The sequence below is a fragment of the Saccostrea cucullata genome, unplaced genomic scaffold (genome assembly GCF_032062105.1).
Source record: "Saccostrea cucullata isolate Sc308-1 unplaced genomic scaffold, CSIRO_AGI_Scuc_v1 ctg21, whole genome shotgun sequence".
Lineage (NCBI taxonomy): Eukaryota > Metazoa > Mollusca > Bivalvia > Ostreida > Ostreidae > Saccostrea > Saccostrea cuccullata.
This window is the reverse complement of record NW_026931375.1, coordinates 122,166-142,901: the sequence shown is the minus strand read 5'-3', so window position 1 is coordinate 142,901 and position 20,736 is coordinate 122,166. Positions and strand designations below refer to the sequence as shown.

Below are 20,736 nucleotides of genomic sequence, written 5' to 3'. Positions count from 1 at the left end.
GAAATAGTTTCCGAAAAGACAATTACGTCATCTATATACACAAGACACGTGTTCCACAGTAATCCTGAAAGCACAGAGTCCATAAGTCTCTGGAATGTTGGCGCACTGTTGCACAGTCCAAATGGCATATAATTATATTCATAATGCCCTCCAAAGAAGGAAAACGCGGTCTTTTCTCTGTCACTTTCCTTAATAGGTACTTGGTGGTATCCTTGACACAAATCTAAGACACTGAAGTACTTGGACTTATTAAGTGCATCCAGCATTTCGTCGATCCTAGGGAGAGGGTAAACGTCCTTTTTGGTGACTTCATTTATTTTACGAAAATCGATGCACATGCGAACTTTGCCATCTTTCTTCGGCACCAAAACAATTGGGGCGGAGTACGGACTCTTAGACGGTCGCACAATTCCATTAGCGCACATTGTTTCTATCTGGGATTCCAGTAACATCCGCTGGCTGTGAGGAATCCTATAAGGCCTCAAGTGAATAGGTTTACTGTCCCCTGTGTCTATAGAATGTTCAACCAAATCTGTCTTCCCTAATTCATTATCACTGAAAGCAAACACTTTTCTATACTTATCTAATACCTTCGTAATAGACTTGCGTTCCGTTTCACCTAAATCACCTGATACATAGAAATCATCTATATCTTGCTCACCAGACTCAACTCTCTCATTTATCTCAATCCCATTCAAGTTCTTGTCATTACATACATCTTGCACACTCTCGCTAGTCGAACTTGCATCAGAAATAAATGAGATACATTCATCATTTATATATACAGAATCATTTGCAACATCAATATAGCATGCACAGTCCTTTAAAATGTCCAAACCTAAAATACAATCATACGGGAAATCACGAGCAACAAATGCATTATATACAACATCGGTTTGTTCACCAATTCTTAACCTAAAGTCACACTTCCCAACAATATCGACACGGTTGCCCGTTGCCGATGTAACACTAACTCCTCCAGCCGGCACCATACCACTCTGGCTTGCGAAAGCTTCATTTATAATCGTGACACTAGATCCGGTGTCGACCAACATCGCAGCACATTTTTCATTCACATATCCTACAATTTTGGCGGTACAAAATTTAGGATTTAATTGACAAGAAACAATATTTTCACATACATTTTTCACATTTTCAACACTTTTTTCACTACTTCCGGAAGAATTATCCTCTTCTCTTTTACGCAACCGGCTGTCTCTAGGAGGGTATTTTAGATCCTCTAGCCCTTTACCTCCACACAAAAGGGCGGACTTTAGTTTTCCGAATTGGCGCTTCTTTGTTGCTCATTGCAACGAACTGCTATGTGTCCTACTCTACGACATTTGTTGCAGATTGGTCTCCCGTCCGTAGTCCTAAGATTTCGGTCTGGTCGGGGGCGGAATCCGAATCCTCGGCCTCTTCCTCCTCGGCTTCCTCCACGGCTTTGTCCTCGAGACGGAGGAACAAATTGCTGTTTCGATGCGAATCTACCGATTTCAGTTGCCATCACTGACACCTTGGCGGTCAGGTCTGCGAGTGACTTTTCCAGTTCTTCCGTTCTCGTAGGAGCGTAAGACATAGATGCCACAGTTCCTCTGGCCATTGGGGCATCTGCCAGGAAGTTGTTACATTCTTCCCTCTTCGCATGCCTGAAAGCTTCCTCAAACGTCTTAGGGTTAGAAAGTAACACATACCTCTTGATTTCAGGCCGCAATCCTTGGACGAAATGCTCTTTAGTGAGGGTTTCCTTTTGCCTCCCAGGCATGTCCATGTAGGCACGCGTAGCAAGCTTCGTTATGTTCGACGCATAATCTTCTACGGTTTGCATCTCTGCCTGTTTGTATCCGAACAAGTTGGAATAATACAGAGATTGCAGTTCTTTAGGAATAAATCTTTCCCGCAGAGCGTCACAAACGGAACGATAGTCATCTTTCACATCGTCGTCTAAAGATTCATAATAATCTGCAGCTTGATCTCGGAGGAATGCAGGTATCGTTATGCATTTTCTTGGTTCGGTCCAGAAATTAGCTCTGGATATTCGATCAAAGTTCTTAATCCATGAATCAAAGTCTTCGTCGAGTTTCCCGTAGAATGGGGTAGGCTTAATCAGGTTGGACGGCTGTCTAACTTCAGGCACAGCTTCGGGAATAATATCCTCAATTGGCTCCTGTCTCTTCTTCCGTGGCATCTTTACAGTATTTGACCAAAAGTTAATTTTCCAAAGTACATGTCGAAATATTTAAGATGATCTCATCCGACCGCTGGCCACCATAATATGTGACGGGGGTCCTCCCTGTCACTGGCACTGGTAATGAATGACTATAGTTTTTATTTACATTGTTTATTTACATATTTACATCACAGATATATATATAAGAAATCACAATTGTTCACAATACAAAAACTCATCCACACTCGTTGACTTTCAGACTTGTTCTCCTCTCTCTCACGCGCGTTCCCAGGGCATGGCCATACCAAATCTCTTTTTCCCCACTTTCTCACACAAATCAATCTAATGCTCACTTTCATCTCTCAGAACTCTATCATGCACAATAAACAACGATAACAGAAATGACAAATAAACAAATTATAAATCCATGCTTGTCCACTCGCTTTCTTTCTAACTAACTCAAATCACACTCTTGGGAAACAGGGCTACAACGCCTGCGCCGCGCACCTGCAACCTATCACTCACTCATTTACAATTAATTAACAATTAATTCGGGCGATTACTCTGTGACACATTAATTCCTGGGAACACCGATGCCTTTAAGAGTTTAAATATTTATTATACCCCCCGCAAACGAAGTTTGGGGGGGGGGGTATATAGGAATCACCTTGTCCGTCTGTCCGTCTGTCTGTCCGTCCGTCTGTCCGTCCGTCTGTCCGTCTGTCCGTCTGTGCATTCGTGTCCGGTCCATATCTTTCTTACAGAGGGACATTAGAATCTACTACTCCACACTAAGATTGCTCATGACCTAAGGGTGTGTCATGACCTTGACTCAAGGTCATTCGGGGAAGTTCAAGGTCACTGGAAGAAAAATTTCATAATTCGTGTCCGGTCCATATCTTTCTTATGGATAAACTTGGTAGGTTTTCATTTCACACAAAGATTGCCCATGACCCGAGGGTGTGTCATGGCCTTGACCCAATGTAATTTGGGAAAGTTCAAGGTCACTGGAAGAAAATTTTCATAAACCCTGTTTGATACATATCTTTTATAGATAAACTTGGTAGGTTCTCATTTCACACAAAGATTGCCCATGACCCAAGGGTGTGTCATGACCTTGACCCAAGGTCAATTGGGAAAGTTCAAAGTCACTAGAAGAAAATTTTTTATATTCCCTGTTCGGTCCATATCTTTCTTATGGATAAACTTGGTAGGTTCTCATTTCACTGAAAGATTGCCCATGACCCAAGGGTGTGTCATGACCTTGACCCAAGGTCATTTTGGGAAGTTCAAGGTCACTGGTAGAAAAATTTCATAATTTATATCCGGTCCATATCTTTCTTATGGACAAATTTGGTAGGTTCTCATTTCAAACAAAGATTGCCCATGACCCAAGGGTGTGTCATGACCTTGACCCAAGGTCATTCGGGGAAGTTCAAGGTCACTGGTAGAAAAATTTCATAATTCATGTTCGGTCCATATCTTTCTTAAGTCTAAACTTGGTAGGTTCTCATTTCACACAAAGATTGCCCATGACCCAAGGGTGTGTCATGACCTTGACCTGAGGTCATTTTGGAAAGTTCAAGGTCACTGGTAGAAAAATTTCATAATTCGTGTCCGGTCCATATCTTTCTTATGGATAAACTTGGTAGGTTTTTATTTCACACAAAGATTGCCCATGACCCAAGGGTGTGTCATGACCTTGACCCAAGGTCATTTGGGGAAGTTCAAGGTCACTGGAAGAAAAATTTCATAATTCGTGTCCAGTCCATATCTTTCTTATGGATAAACTTGGTAGGTTCTCATTTCACTGAAAGATAGCCCATGACCCAACGGTGTGTCATGACCTTGACCCTAGGTTATTTGGGGAAGTTCAAGGTCACTGGAATAAAAATTTCATAATTTGTTTTTGATACATATCTTTATTATGGAAAAACTTACTTCTGAAAAACCCAGCGGGGGGTATTTTGTCCCGTTTGGACAGTTCTAGTTTATATAAGTCGGACAACCGTCGCCTGATCATCATCCGCTGGGCCGCAATTTGTTTTCCAAAGTCGACCGACATTTACGAAAATCCATTTCCGAAATGTCGATAAACCGACGACAGACTTCAAAATTGTCTGCCGATGGCTGGACAATGATCTGAGGTTGGTCGACGGACTGCTTCAATAGAGAGAATCTGCTACCGACGCAGAAAAAAAAAATATCACTTGGACCGACTGACAAAATTTGTCGGCCGACTAAAACATGAGGTCAAAATCAGGCAAGACAACGGTCGATAAAATGTCGACTGTCCCTCGAAGAATTCAATTTTTGACTAAAATGCCGAAGGCTCAAGTGCACTTTTCTGATCAAAATTTGCCCGTTGTCTGTCGTCGTTGTTGTCGTTGTAAACTTTTCACATTTTCATCTTCTCAAGAACCACTGGGCAAATTTCAACCAAACTTGCCGCAAAGTATCCTTAGGTGAAGGGGATTCAAGTTAGTTCAAATGAAGGGCCACGCCCTCTTCCAAGGGGAGATAATTATGAATTTGTGAAAAATTAATGGCATTTTCAAAAAATCCTCTCAAGAACCACTGGACCAGGAAAGATGAAACTCAAGTGGAATCATCCTCTGGTAGTGTAGATTTAATTTTGTAAATTTGTTAAATTCGGTAGGGTGGGGCCACAATGGCCGATCAAAGTTTTACATAGGTATATATAGGAAAAAATCTTTAAAAATCTTCTTCTCAAGAACCATTGAAACAGGAAAGATGAATTTCATGTGAAATCATCCTCAGGTAGTGTAGATTTAAGTTTGTTCAAATCATGACCCCGAGATATGATGGAGCCACAAGGGCCGATCAAAGTTTTACATAGGAATATATAAGAAACTGAAATCTTTAAAAATCTTCTTCTCAAGAACCATAGAGACAGGAAAGATGAAACTTATGTGAAATCATCCTCAGGTAGTGTATATTTTATGTTTGTTCAAATCATGACCCCAGGGGCTAGGGTGGGGCCACAATGGCCGATCAAAGTTTTACATAGGAATATATAGGAAAAATCTTTTTAAAATCTTCTTCTCAAGAACCATAGAGACAGGAAAGATGAAACTCGTGTGAAATCATCCTCAGGTAGTGTAGATTCAAGTTTGTTCAAATCATGACCCCTGGGGTAGGGTGGGGCCACAATGTCCAGTCAAAGTTTTACATAGGAATATGTAGGGAAATCTTTCAAAATCTTCTTCTCAATTATTGCAAAGCCATGATTAGTGATATTCATATGGAAGCATCCTCAGGTGGTGTATATTCTAGTTTGTTCAAATCATAACCCCCAGCGGTAGGGTGGGGCCACAATGGGGGATCCAATTAAAATTCATTTTAAAAAAATGTTCTTCTAAAGAATAGCAAAATCATGATTAGTGATATTTATATAGAAGCTTCCTCAGGTAGTGTAGAATTAAATTTGTTGAAATCATAACCCCCAAGGGTACAGTGGGGTCTCATTGGTGGATTAAAGTTTTACAATAGGAAAATAAAGGGAAAATCCCAAGAACAGAAAAAGCTTTGTTTAGTCATATTGACCTGTAAGCATCTTCATGTATTTAAGATTAAATTTGTTAAAACTATGACCCTTTGGGGTAGGGAGGGAAACAACGGGGAATCAAATTCAGATTATAACGAAGTAATATATATACAAACAAAATGTAAAAAAAATTCTTTAAAAACCTTTTTCTCAAGAAAAGCAAAGTTATATGCTGTATTGATATGGAGGCATTCTCAAGTAGTATTAAAATTCAAGCCCCACCCACACCCACCCCCGTAAACTTTTCAATTCTGATCTGATTTGTGCTTCTTCCTAGCCGATGTGCTCAGGTGAGCGATGTGGCCCCTGGGCCTCTTGTTGGAAATGTGATTGGGGTTTAAATGATAGTCATACTCCGCCTTCCAGTGGCAAAGTCCACGTTTTTCTCTGGGAGACCCGAAATAAGTGTCAGATCAAAAAGTAAAATAAGAGGTGCAGAGTGGCATAAATAATCTATGAACGTTTCATTAAAGTTTATTCTGAGGTATAGGAGTTGCGAATAAGAGATGGGAATCCTTCCATACTAGAGAAAGAATGGCAGTGTCCATGTTTTGCCATGGGATGCCCAAAATATTTGTCAGATCACAAAGTAAAATAGGTTTTCAAGAATGCAAAGCCTCACTGAAAGTCCAAGGATGACTGAGAATTGTACTATGGTTGATATAGTGACCTTATTAGCAAATTCTAGTACACTATAATTAAGTCAAATGCTGATGCTTCAATCTTATTGTTTGGTCACTAATTACACAATGTAATTGTCCTCCGGATTTTCCACGTTTTTTTTCGATCATGGCAAGAAACACATGTCGGGAGTGACGAAATCCAGTCAAAGCGCTCCTTGGACTTTCAGTGAGGCGTGGCGCCGGTCCGACACGTGATGTGGATTTTCGGACCGTTCCTTGATATGGGGTATTGTGACGTATATATATATATATATATATTATCAACTCAAAATATACACTTATATATGCTTATGATTTTCTAACACGCGAATTATTGAATTCCTTCCTTTTTTCCAAAGAAAAAAATCCTTACAATTGATCTGAAATTCGGGTTTTTAAAATTCCTAGTTGTGTCTCGCTACGAAGGTATGTTTCTGCTTCGAGTGCACTGTCGGGCATCGTTCGCAATGATCAATGGTTATCGACCTTCTAACACACTTGATAAATTATTACAAAACGTTGTCACACCGTACGAAAACCTTTAGGATGGGGCAACAAATCACAAAAATCTATATACAATATACAATTGAGAAATTATACAAATCCGATGGAAAGTTATAAAATACAAATAAAAATTAAAATACACTCACGAGGTCATTCAAAAAGTACGTATAGACAATGATCCTCGTTTACATGTACAAATGAAAATTATACAATTTTAGTGAGAGATAAAATTTTTTACAATACCGGTACACTACTGGCAAAGATCGGAACATTCAAACAATATGTTTATCGGAACATTCAAACAATATGTTTCTATTTAATACACAATCAATATAGTGTTTACAGAGTTATTTGGTTTTGTGACTTTTTTTATATGAAATCCTTTGGCGTTACAATTTTATTTTAGCATCTGGATACGAGTTTAACCTTTGGAGCGGATCCAGGAGTTACTACCCCAACCCCACCCAGGGGAATCAATTCTAACAGAACTTTTCAGACATTTGACAAAACAAAAACAAAAAAATCAAAATAATATGAATACATGTAGTTAAACATTGATAAGATAAAAACCTAAAAGACTTGTTATGGTCGTAGTTAAGGAGAGAGAGAAAAAGTTCCCTATATCATATGTATCATAGACCTAAATCATTTTCAGGTCTATATGGCAATATACACGATTCCTTGACCTGTTCCTGCACAAAACTGCAGTACTTTGAGACTACCGCCGTCCGGGGGGGGGGGGGGGGGTGTCACAAAGGAAGGTAATTACTTGAATAATATATTATGATAATATTTAAAAAAAAACACGTCAACAAATCTGAGACATGGTAGGGAATTAAAAGGGTGAACACACACGCTTTCCTAAATATATGTTAGGCCTAAGTCTTTTTGTTCGTGTAAATATCCTCTTATATAAGATTTATTAATACCAATTTGGGGCCCATCAGGGCATACAAGTAATAAGGAAAAAAAAAACATACAAGCAGAAATTCAAAATTGATAGCAGTAACTAACAAAAGATAAATGATGTTACAGCAGTTGGGGATTACAACATACATAATCAATATACTGTAAATAAAAGTTTGTTTCAAGTATTTCTATATATTACTCTTTTGTATTTATTTGTTTCTTTGTTTAACATTGCATAATTTGCTTTTTCTTATTTTAAAGATATTGATTAAAAAATTACCCAGCTTGATAAGCAACATGTCATCTTCATTAGACATAATCCATAAAAATTTTTCTTTATTTGTTAAAGTATAGAAATTTTTATTACTTTAAGCAATAATATTAAAAAAGTCATCTCTATCATGCTTATATAATGGACATTCAATCAGTGAGTGTATCTCATCTTCCACACAGTTCATGTCGCACATTCTACAAATTCTTTCATTTCTTGCAAGGGTGGTTTGCTCTCCAGCAGAGTTTAGTTTTTTTCGTACCTTCCACTTTCTATTCTGAGGTTATGTGAACTCACTCTAAATTTGCATATAATTTTTCTTTGTTCAAAATTTTTTAATAATAAATACTTTTCAATTTCAAAACTTCTTTTTATATAGAAATATGTTGTAAGTTTACCCGATAGACAACCACCATCTCTTTGTTTAAACCAATATTGAAGGAAATCTTCTCTAATAATTTTTTTCAGATGTTTCTTTAAAGTTATTAGTTTCATTGATTTACATCTTGACAAATCTATGCCCATTCTGTTACAGAAATATGTTACATTTGAAAACCAACTATTTACATTACAACTGTCCAAGATAATGCTTTCTTTGTATGCACTGTATAACAAAGAGTTTTCAGGCATGTTTTCCAGTCTGTGCCAGTAAGATATAATTGCTATAATAATAGAATAAAATATTGGTTGTCTACCCAGTTCAGAGAGAACTGCAATATTGGTACTTCTTTTCCCAGACCCTATGATAAATTTGCAAAATTTCATATGAAGATTTTCAATCTCCCAGTCTTTAAATATATCAAATAAACATTTTTCTTTTCTTTGCATTGATGATGACAATACACCCCATATTTCGGATCCATAGGTAGCTATTGGCTTGATCATGTGATCAAATAGATGAAGTAAAGTTTTAATGGGTGGATCTGTTGATTTTATATCTTTGTATATTTTAAATGATGACTTTAAAGCTTTGTTATATAAATTACACCTTGCTTCTTTGAAAGAACCAGAATTTGAGAGTATTATTCCTAGGTATTTATACGTTTTTACACATTCTATATTAATACCATTAATTGAAAATGTTTCGTTTAATAAATGCCCACTTCTGTTGAAAATAATTACTTTTGTTTTGTTAACATTGATTTCCAAACACCATTCTTTACAATATTTGTATAACATATCAAGTTTTTGTTGCAGGGCTAGCTGGTTGTCAGATAATAATACTAAGTCGTCTGCATATAATAAAGCTCCTATTTGCTTTTTGAAAAGTGAGACTGAGTTAACAACATCTTCATTTAGTAAATTTGCGAGATCATTTAAGAATATTTTGAATATATTCGGGCTTAAGACATCACCTTGTCTTACTCCTAGTTCAGGTGAGAAAGGTTGGGTTAATTTATTATCAATTTTAATCGAGATATAACTGTATTTGTACATACTGCATATTATTTTGTAGAATAATCCATTTATATTCAATTGAAGAAGTTTAAGTTTTATGCCTTCGTGTATTATTGTATCAAATGCTTTATGGAAGTCAACGAAGCAAGCATACAAACGTTTATTACCTTTGTTGGTGTATTTGTCGATCAGACATTTCATTACAAATAAATGATCCGAAGTTCTAGCTTTTTTTGAAAATCCTATTTGGCTTTCGTGAATGATGTTATTTAAGGAATGACTCTAATTCTTGGCCAGATTATCGAGTATAATATGGTTTGGGTCAGTTTACGCTTTATAATCCGCGAAGCGGATTATAAAAAAGCGTAAACTGACCCAAACCATATTATACTCGATAATCTGGCCAAGAATTAGAGTCATTCCTTATAATTTAATTTTAAAATAATTAAACAACTGGGGATGTAAAATTGTGTTGTTTTTATTAGTTCAAATTTACCGCGCAATAATACAACCGTAGTAACGGAAGTGATGGGAAGCAAGGGGAGGTAAAAACTGATACATAGATCTAGCAGCCATGATGCTTGTTTACATGAGGTAAGATCGAGCAACTGTTTGAAGTTAAAGGTACATTCATTAAATCTGGAATTTTTCATGAATCCGAAGGACTGGAAATGAGGGGATTGATGGATACAGATGATTCAGCTGGTTGTCAAGGGGGTGTGTCCCCATACCAAACCAGATTATACAAAATGTTATGCGTTCCTTTTTGGAAATCAACCAATGAGAGACAAGAATACAAACAGAATTAAATTATTTTCCGATAAAAAATTATCTAATCTATTGTTAAGTATTATATTGAAAAGTTTGCCAATACTGTTGGTAATGGTTATGCCTCTATAATTTTGGGGTAATCGGGGATTTTCTGATTTAAAAATAGGTGTTATATAACCTTCTACCCATTTTCTGGGATAAATTCCGGAAGTGAAGACATTGTTAAACAATTTTAGAATACAAGGATTCATGTAAATTTGTGCTACTCTCAACATTTCGTTGGTAATATTATCCAGGCCAGGGCTTTTATCAGATTTTATACTAGACAAAGATTTTTGTAATTCCTTTAAAGAGATTTTAAAGTCTAGTTTACTAAACGATATAAAGTTTGGTCCATTTTCAAGTTCCTTAATTTTATTTTGAATAATTTGTAGTCTCTCTGAATGCTTATTAGGCAGTTTAAACAGGGTACTAAAGTAGTTATGCCACATATCTGGTTCAATACATTTCTCAGTTTTTTCCTTATTCCCCTCTTTGGCTTCTCTGATTGATGCGACTAAATTCCAGTATTCTTTAGGATTATTTTCCTTTAGTTGATCTAACTTGTCGAAAATATTTTGAACAAACTGTCGTTTTTTGTATTTATTTAATTTAGCATACACTTTTTTAGCTTTGAAATAAGACCCTCGTATGAAAGGGTTGTTAGGAAATTTAGATATTAAGATAGCCTTTTCACTAAGTTGTTTCTTCATTTTCCAAAGATCTGAATCAAACCATTTTTTCTTATAATTTTACTACTGCCATCGTGCAGGAAGGGGTGGGGGGTTCAAGGTAGTTATTTGTAACTTATTTTTAGCTCTACTGGTCAAAGACCAGGAGAGCTTATGCGATGGTAATGCGTCCGTCGTCCGTCTGCCCGTCTGTCTGTTAACAATTTTTCGAAATGCTACTCCTCCTACAGTTTTGGTCTGATTTCAATAAAACTTGGCACACAAGTAGACTACTTAAGATACATAATTCTGTGTAACGGTTTTTCATTTCGATGAACGATGTTGCCGTGTTTACTAATTAAAAATCGAAATTTCTGTGAAATACTTTTAAAATGCTACTCCGATCCTCCTACAGTTTTAATCTGATTTCAATATAACTTGGCACACAAGTAGACTACACTAAGATACAAAATTCTGTGTATCGGTTTTTGATTTCGATGAACGGTGTTGCGATGGTTACTAAAAATAGAATTTTCTGTGAAATACTTTTAAAATGCTACTCCTCCTACAGTTTTAATCTGATTTCAATATCACTTGGCACATAAGTAGACTACACAAGATACATAATTCTATGGATCGGTTTTTGATTTCGATGAACGGTGTTGCGGTGGTTACTAAAAATCAAAATTTATGTTAAATACTTTTAAAATGCTACTCCTCATACAATTTTAATCTGATTTCAATATAACTTGGCACACAACTGACACAAGTAGACTACACTAAGATACATATTCAGTATATCGCTTTTTGATTTCGATGAATGGTGTTGCTGTGGCTATTAAAAATAGAATTTTCTGTGAAATGCTTTTAAAATGCTACTCCTCCTACGGTTTTGGTCTGATATCAATATAACTTATATAAAAATATTTTATATGGATATTGAGAGTATTTTTTACTCGTGCGGAGTGTCAGTCGGTAATGACACAATTAGTATTAGATCCGCCCTGCGATCAGTTCATCTTTAACCGATTTCTCTGTAATTTGTAAAGTTTAATTTTAAAAATGAAGGATGGATTGAAAAGTAATTGTTTCTATTACTTTAAGAGAAAATGAACAGAGTCTTACTAAAGTAAAATGTCCTTAACGATATTGACAATGTTTATCTACCTCTTGAAGGACTATTTCGAGCATTTAGTTGCCCTCGGTCAAAACCTCGTTCTCAAAAATCGTACTCCAAAGCTTCTCGAAATACGCATGCTCAAACAGCTGAAAAACAAGAAATCTTGATGATAAAGGGAAAATTTCTAGATGCCTTAGTTTTATTAATTTAAGTTTATATCGGTGGATATTGCTGAAACCTTTGAAGATGTAAATCTTGCTTATATAACAGATATGGTAAGTTGTTCAAAGTGTGGTTATAAACAGCTTCCTGACCTATTTTTCTGCTGAAATCGTACGGGTATCGACAGGTCAGCTGTGACATGAATTAAAATAACTGTGATAAATTATATGTTAAACAACGGAGGGTATTCAAAGAAGGAAGCTATAAGGTAGTGTTAGTATGAAAAGGGACATAGGAAGCGTAAAGTTAATGAAGTAAGAACAATTTATTTATGAGCTTCCGGTTGACCTGAAAAGCAGACGAAAATATGTAGGCTAGACTACACGCTTGATATGTTCTTGTGTACACAGTAAATCTCGATTTATGGCAATAAGTGTTTTGCAAACTATTTCAGGATTTCAAATATGGTATGCTAAACTGTGGAAGCTTTAGTACATTAAATTTATTGTTCTGTGTGCAGTATGGTCCCAGAAAACATGACTGAACAAAGAAGATTAATACGGACAGTGTGACATTTATGGTGTTTAAAAGTTTGTTTTACTTTGCTGTAGGCCTATTTTGTTGCATAATAAATGGAAAATCTAGCAAGTAACAGTAATGAGGATCAAGGTGTTAGCAAATGTAATGTATTTACAATAATTATGATAATGAACTATTGAACTTTAAATATGCTGAAATAGGACAAATAATATAAAAGAATCTTTACTTAGGTTTCATACTCATACCATTAAGTACGGCGCAGCAAAATCTTCTCACAAGCATTATAAAAAAATATGTGATTGAGCTTTCATTTCCTCAACATTTTCCCTTGAGTACCTGTGTAGTTTGAGTTACCAGATCTACTTACATCAAAACACCATAAGCTTTCTATTAAACAAGTATATTCTTTTTTTTTTTGTTTTAAAAACCAAAAACTACTTATGAGATATAGTGTGATATTGGTTACTCTCAATCACGTTCTTTACAGTCCGGATAAAGTTAACTTTTCATCTATAATCTTCTTCCCGTCCTCCCGTATAGCCTTTTTATCTAACTGTCTATTTCAATTTGCTATTTGTGGGCGAATGTCACTAGTTTACTACATGTTTTATATATTTTGGACATGTTGCCATATCTCGAGCAATACACATATTTTAACAAAAGTGTGGTGCGCCGTTAGACGTCATTTTCACAGTCATTTTCACGGGAATCGCATCAGAGAAAAATCACTATATTTCTGTTAGTACTTCAAATATTACGTTTCTAAATACATAATAATGATAATTTACAGGTATTAATTGTTGAAAAATATCGAATTTTTAAAAATCAGTGCGTTTTTTTTTTAATCCGCATGCTTTTGCTTCAATTTTTTTTGTCGTGCGCCGTACTTCTCCATCAACGATATCAACATACCGACAATTTTAGTAGAATTTTTTCAAAATACAGAAATTTTGCCCAAAATTTATTGGAATCTTTAAGATACATATGTCTGTGAAATTTTATAACTATATGACGTCTGTAAGAGTAAATAATACACATAATTTTTTAACGGCCCTCGATATAAAATGTTTACAAAGAAAATATCATAAAGCACACATTTGATAGTCATAGCATTTTGACAGTCACTTCGACAAATTTTTAAACCTGTCAACTAAACTAACCACCTGGGAAATTCTGAATTGAAAATAAACTCTTTTTCTCTCTCTAAATTTTCTTTAGTCTCATAGACATCCAGGTATTCTGAATTATCTATATGTACCAATGATTCATTAATGGCTTACATAATGTCATTTTTATTTTTAAAAAAAATATAATCATATATTTTGTTTTATTACAGAATTAGGAAAAGCCAGATTAACTGAACTACATAATTCGGATTCAAAGAATATCTGTTTTGTGGACCTTCAAAAATTGACAATCTGGATCGTGAAGCGTCATCCGCTCCGGAACACTCCGGGAGGATATCCATCTCTGGACGGGTGGCCACGCCCCCTCCTCCAGAGATGACATGTCCAGTGGCTGAGAACTGGTGTTATACACAGGTTAGTCAGGCTGGTTATATAACAGTGTAAGAATTAATATACCGTATAGTGGGTTATTTTTCGCGGGGTGCTAATTTTGGCTTATTTTGGCATTGTGAAGGTATCCTGGTAAAATTTTAATTGCTAAAATCTGCAGTACTCTTCTTATTGTTCATCTGCAAAGAGCTGAAACCCTGTGACCGCTAAAAAAAATGACTCCACAGGGCTCGACATTAACGCTTGTCCGCTTGTCCGGTACCAATGAAAAATAAATACGGACAAGTGAATATTGCTGGGCACTTGTCCGATTGGACAAGTGCATTTTAATGTAAAGGGGTCTCTAAATAATAAAAAGAACGACTGTTGAAAGCTAAATCGGTAGTCTCAACTGAAGACGGAAGCTGTACATAAAATCCAAACTTCGATCCCGATATGTATCGCTATATTAATATTGAGTTCACATTCGATCGGGATCGAAGTTCACTATAATTGCACTGAAAAGTCATGGAAGATACGAACCGAAGTAATGAATATTGTTTGATGTTGACAGTTTCACTTGTGGACATTTATGTTATTGTCAGCACAGAAAGCCTAAATTAAATTTTGTTTTATCTGTCTGTAACAATAACATCAAGAATCAAGCAAGCGCATGACATGTGTAAATAAATGGACTTAATTTTAATTTTCAAGTTGAAACTATTAAACTTTATTGAAAATTTTTGGACAAGTGAAGTTGAAATTTGGACAAGTAAATGTCTTGGTCACTTGTCCGAATGGACAAGTAGGAAAAAAAGTTAATGTCGAGCCCTGCTCCAAATTTATTGGCTTACCTTTAAGCAGGAAAAACGCCAAATTTTACGCTCGCCAAGAAAACCCGCTATACAGTACATAATATAAAAAAAAAACAACAACAAAGGATGTATAATTTGTCATTGTACATAGTAATGGAATCATCCCTGTTTATAAGTTAGATGTAGTTATCACTTTTTTAAATTTCATTAAATGTTTCATGCTTTTTTTTTTTTTTATGTGTATATATAGGTGAAAGTTGTCAAGTTTTCCTACATATGGACAATCAATAACTTCAGCTTCTGTAGAGAAGAGATGGGAGAAGTGTTAAAAAGTTCCACATTCTCAGCAGGAGCAAACGACAAACTCAAATGGTAACATTAAAGTGTTCCTTCATTAATAGCAAAATGACAATATAATAATATATTGAAAACTTAACGTTCATTTAGTGATAGATACCCATTTTCCACTTACGATTGCCAATAAAACAATAAGTGTTGACGTGCCAATCTCAATAGAAACTTTTGATGATATTCGACTTTAGGTGTATTCTATACATTAACATTATTTTTTTTTTGTTTCAGGTGTTTACGAGTGAATCCTAAAGGATTAGATGAAGAAAGCAAAGACTATTTATCTCTTTATTTATTATTAGTGTCATGTAACAAAAGTGAAGTTAGAGCAAAGTTCAAATTTTCAATACTGAATGCCAAAAGAGAAGAAACAAAGGCGATGGGTAATAATTTTAGTTCAATTTCAGATTAGTAATAATCATTCATAAGCATTAACATGCTTTTAAGTTATACTTGTAACTAAGAATTGCAAGATAGATTTTAGATGAATACAAATATATGATGATCAAAGTAAATAAATATTACCCAATGATCAAAGTAAATAAATATTACCCAATGTAATTTCTTTCCACAGAAAGCCAAAGAGCTTACCGCTTTGTACAAGGAAAGGACTGGGGATTTAAAAAGTTTATAAGGAGGGACTTTTTAATGGATGAAGCCAACGGTCTCTTACCAGATGATAAACTAACAATATTTTGTGAGGTTGGTGTCTTTTTCTCTCTCTCTCTTAGTTAATAAGTAACTTCGTTTACATTTCTTTGTGCTCTGGTTCAGACAATGCATGGATAAAATTCTATACTGTATACAGGGAAATTTTCGCCTCCGTTTTATTTTCGTCCCTTTCGCCCTACCCTCGGCGAATTTAAGTCGAGGCGAATTCAAAGAATACAGTACAATTTCTTAAACAGAACTGTGACTGGACTATATTTAAGACATTGCAAAATTGTTTGCAAGTGTAAAAGGGCATAAATAAAGCGGGGCAAAAATAACCCTGTATACAGTATTCATGTATATTCACGTAGAGAGGTAAATTTTCAAACTATTCTTATTATGACAGATTAATTGTATAGAATATGATTATTGACTGTTGTGTGCGTATACAATGTAGTATTGTTGAACATGTTTACAATAAGTCATTCATGCTATACAAGTATATAAATTATTTTCCTATAATTGACACTTTACACACTTCACATAAGTGTGTAGAATTACATCCATGAAAAGTTAAGTATTATACTTCATGTCAGTTTGTATATACATGTATATGAAAAGCTTGCTGTAATTTAAAGGACAACATTTAAAAAAAAAATATGGAAGAAGAATTAGTTATCTTTGATCACTTTGTTGCTAGATATTAAGCAATCATAGAGCTTTTATGCATGCAATGTATTGAATGTACTAGGGAGCTCAGTTATTGATTACTCCAGGTATGTCTGGTGATATTTAAAGGTGTTAGACTACACATGTATTACAAAGGTACTGGCCCTAAAACTAATAGGGCTTTCCTAATGAAAGTGTGGTTGGCAAAGGAAATAATTCCAAAGTGCATCCAATAAACTGGTTAATTTGTGACACACTTTCTCAGACACAAAAAAATATAGTCTGTTCAACAGGCATGTGAGTATAATTTACATGTCTCATCATTTTATAGTGAAAGATTTTTACAGCTATTCATGGAATTGCAGTAGGTATTATACAGTACCAGGTATTAAATGTTTGAATCCATGATTTATTATACAGTAAATACTGTACATGTACAGCACATGTTACACAGAATTTTCGCAACACTAAACAATGATAGCTTGACTCTTTAATAATAAAATATATTTCACAAATAAATTCATGACATTGTACGGTAGTTAATCATTCTTTACACATACACGAGAGGTATAATCACACCTGCATTGATTGATCTGGCTCGGTGATTTCTTCCTCCAGTAGTTGATCATTCCTCACACACACACAAGGTATATAATTACACCTGCATTGATTGATATATCTCTGTGATTTCTCCCTCCAGGTGTCGGTGGTCGGTGACACAGTGAATGTTTCCGGTCAGTCAAACTGTACCCCAGTCAAAGTCCCCGAGTGTAAGCTCAGTGATGACCTGGGGGTCCTGTTTGAGAGATCCTCGTTTAGTGACGTCACTCTCTACTTAGGAGGAAGGGAGTTCTCAGCACACAAAGCAGTGTTGGCAGGTAAGGTTGGACTTGATCCTATTGAAAGGTGTTTATTGTGTTCTTCCTAAGAACTGGCTACCGGTCATATTGACCACTTCAATTGACAAAAATGCCGTTTTGAAAAAAAAATTTGTTACAAAGGTCCACAGAGATTCTGTTCATTAACCTCAACCGCTAGCCTCTTATAACTGATCTCTAACCCTTTACTTTAAAATAAAGGGAAAACACTGGTTTACATACTGTTATTACATGTGTTTTGCTGTTACTTTGATTCTGCTGCTTGTTAATCTCCACTGAGGAAATTTTATCAAGATCGACACTTCGATGTATATAAGAAATACCATAAAAAAGGGTATCACTGTGTCAAAAGATGCCGGTGTTCAAGATATAAAAGTTTACCTGTACATGTCATGTAGGTAATTTCGTGATAATACATATGTATTTAGCAAAGTTATTTTCTATTCCAGCACGATCTCCTGTGTTCAATGCAATGTTCGAACATGAGATGGAAGAGAGCAAAAAAGTATGTGGAAACCAAATAATTTGTTAAGATTTTAAAATCGGTAAAATTTAGCAATATAATCTTTTTAATAATGTCTTTGAAGAGATGGAGAAAAATTTCATATTTATTACAGGTATCTTTCAAAATTTTTTGTTAAAAAAATGTTTATACCCATGCTTCAGAAATGAGGGATTTATGGTGATTGAGGTGTTCATTGTGCATCTGTCCAAATTCCATGGGCGTAGCCATTCTTTATCTTTAACTCCTCTTTTACACACAATTGAATGTAATACATGTATTTATAAATGAAACTTTCACAAAATCTTTATTAAATGGTATCATTTTGCACCTTATACTTTACATGCTGCCAAGAAATGCACTTTACTGTTATACAAATATGGGAGGGGAGGGGGGTCATTGCATTGCTCACATTACTTTTAGTTGAATCAGTTCTCTTTTTTTCATGTACATTCAAAACATTGCTTTCAGAATCGTGTAGATATAACAGATGTAGACCATGAAGTTATGCGAGAGATGCTTCGTTTTATATACACGGGGAGAGCTCCAAACTTAGACAGAATGGCAGATGATCTACTAGCAGCAGCGGATAAGGTAAATAGCTGTGACATGTACATTTAATTCTATTGTCTAAAATCTGTGAAGTTACACTTTAACATCAATAATCAGTATTTTCAAATTTTACCTCTCAATTTTAATTGAATTTTGAATTGAAAGGACACAGAACCTTGTACCAGAAAGGGTCAAGTACATGTAAGCCATGTGTATCACATTTTGTGGAATTGTTCCAAATGTAAAACATGTACAAATGTTCCTGTATGTAAACACCAGTGTAGTAAATTGCTTTCCATGTTTCAGTATTTAGTAAATTGCTTTCTGTGTTTCAGTACGCCTTAGACCGATTGAAGGTGATGTGTGAGGAAGCGTTATGTTCCAGTCTCTGGATTGACAACGTATGTGAGGTCTTAGTGTTAGCAGATTTACACAGCGCTGATCAGCTTAAAACTCATGCCATTGATTTCATCAACAGGTAAAGTGTTCTTATTATTCATACTGGATATGATATGTTGTCCCTATCAAAAATTGAAAAGGTATTTTTGCTCTCAAGATGCATGCATTGTATTTCAAATTGCTTAAGGTAAAATTTTGAAATTGTGTTTAGGAAGTGGATTAGTTAAAAATTACCATGTACAATGAATGTACTTCCAGTTTGAAATGAGAGGTTTGGTGTTTTAACATAATTATTGTTTTTCTTTGCAGTCATGCTACAGATGTAATGGAAACCCCTGGTTGGAAAACTCTGATACGGAATCATCCCCATCTCATTGCCGATGCGTTTCGTGCCCTGGCCAGTCAACAAAGCCCGCCCCTTGGACCCCAACGCAAACGCCTCAAGACATCATAGTCCTAGTCATTCATCGCAACACTTGTGACACAGAAAAGCTTACAAATACAGATCTGTTTTGTACACGAGTAATGGAACAGTGGAAGAAATTGTTGACTTCTGTGTTGTTCCACCTGACCATATCCAGTGTAGATGTTAGTGCTAGTGACCACAGAGACTGGCAGGGCTTTTCTGTGATAGAAGACATTTTTTTCCAGACATTGAGGTTGTGTGGCAGACTGCATAATTGCAAGTGACTTACTTCATGAAGACAAAGTTTGCAAAGTTCTTTCAAAGGACAAACCCCCTTTCATTTTTTAGTGGATTATGAAAAGTGAACTTACTGTAAAATATTGGCAAATAAGGGTCAGTTCAAGCATCATTATAGTAATTTATTGCATGTATCTCCAACTTTTTCGTCGTGTGAACCAGTTATTGTTAAAAAGTACAGTGTAAATACAGTGGCATGCAAAAATGTTTTTTGTATATTTTTTCTATTGGTTTTCCAGGTCTCTTGTTCTTGCTGTATAACCAATAGATTGACTATAATTTAAAATTTATTGTAAAAGTGCTTTCCTCTTTTAATTCTATTTTTGGTATCATTTTGATGTGCCAGTGAATATTTTAATTTGGAACACTCATGTGAATTCTTATCTTTCATTATGTTTCGTTAGAAACAATTATTTAATATACATGTAATAAACGACATTTTTTGTATGTCCAATGCTTTCAGAACTTTGTTTATTTTAAGTATTACAGTGTTTCACATACAGTGTATGTTTTGAACCTTAGATGGTACTGTGGGTACACATACAACTGCCGAGCATGTGACGTAGATGGAGATTGATGAATGAACTTTTCCTGCCCGAGGTTTATACTATCAGAATCTTTTGTTAATATTCAGTCCAACAGGCATTCTGAAAGTATTGCATAAGCAACACACTTATCCTACTAGTAAGTGTGATTTAGTTCCCCTTAATTAAAAAAAAATGAATGATCTATATCTATTCAAGTACACTTACATACCAAAAATTGTTCAACACATGCAAGCATTTAGAAATAAATAGCAGAAAACAAAGTGGGAGAGGAGATACATATAGATGAACAATGAGGAGATCTTTAGCCCTGTTCAATTTCACCATAGGGAACTACTAAGTTCTTGTGACAAATTCTGTTCAGGACAGAGGAGGTATCAGATTGCATGA

At 35.3% G+C, this 20,736-nt stretch overlaps 1 protein-coding gene across 1 annotated transcript; it reads left to right on the top strand.

Moving 5' to 3' along the window:
* Window positions 1-12,195: 12,195 nt before the first annotated feature.
* On the top strand, window positions 12,196-20,257 carry LOC134232417 (speckle-type POZ protein-like). The gene is made up of 10 exons (XM_062714366.1): window positions 12,196-12,358; window positions 14,122-14,326; window positions 15,347-15,468; window positions 15,679-15,830; window positions 16,022-16,149; window positions 17,468-17,645; window positions 18,095-18,150; window positions 18,619-18,741; window positions 19,035-19,177; window positions 19,408-20,257. Exons 2-10 carry the CDS (start codon window positions 14,288-14,290, stop codon window positions 19,550-19,552), a joined length of 1,086 nt encoding a protein of 361 aa, XP_062570350.1. The 5' UTR covers window positions 12,196-12,358; window positions 14,122-14,287; the 3' UTR covers window positions 19,553-20,257.
* Window positions 20,258-20,736: the final 479 nt, after the last annotated feature.

Bases quoted from the DNA above. Each gene is read 5' to 3' on its own strand.
- LOC134232417 (XM_062714366.1), top strand. From the start codon at position 14,288: ATGACATGTCCAGTGGCTGAGAACTGGTGTTATACACAG. The intron at 18,151-18,618 runs GTATGTGGAAAC...CATTGCTTTCAG, and splicing joins AGATGGAAGAGAGCAAAAAA to AATCGTGTAGATATAACAGA. The intron at 19,178-19,407 runs GTAAAGTGTTCT...TTTTCTTTGCAG, and splicing joins GCCATTGATTTCATCAACAG to TCATGCTACAGATGTAATGG.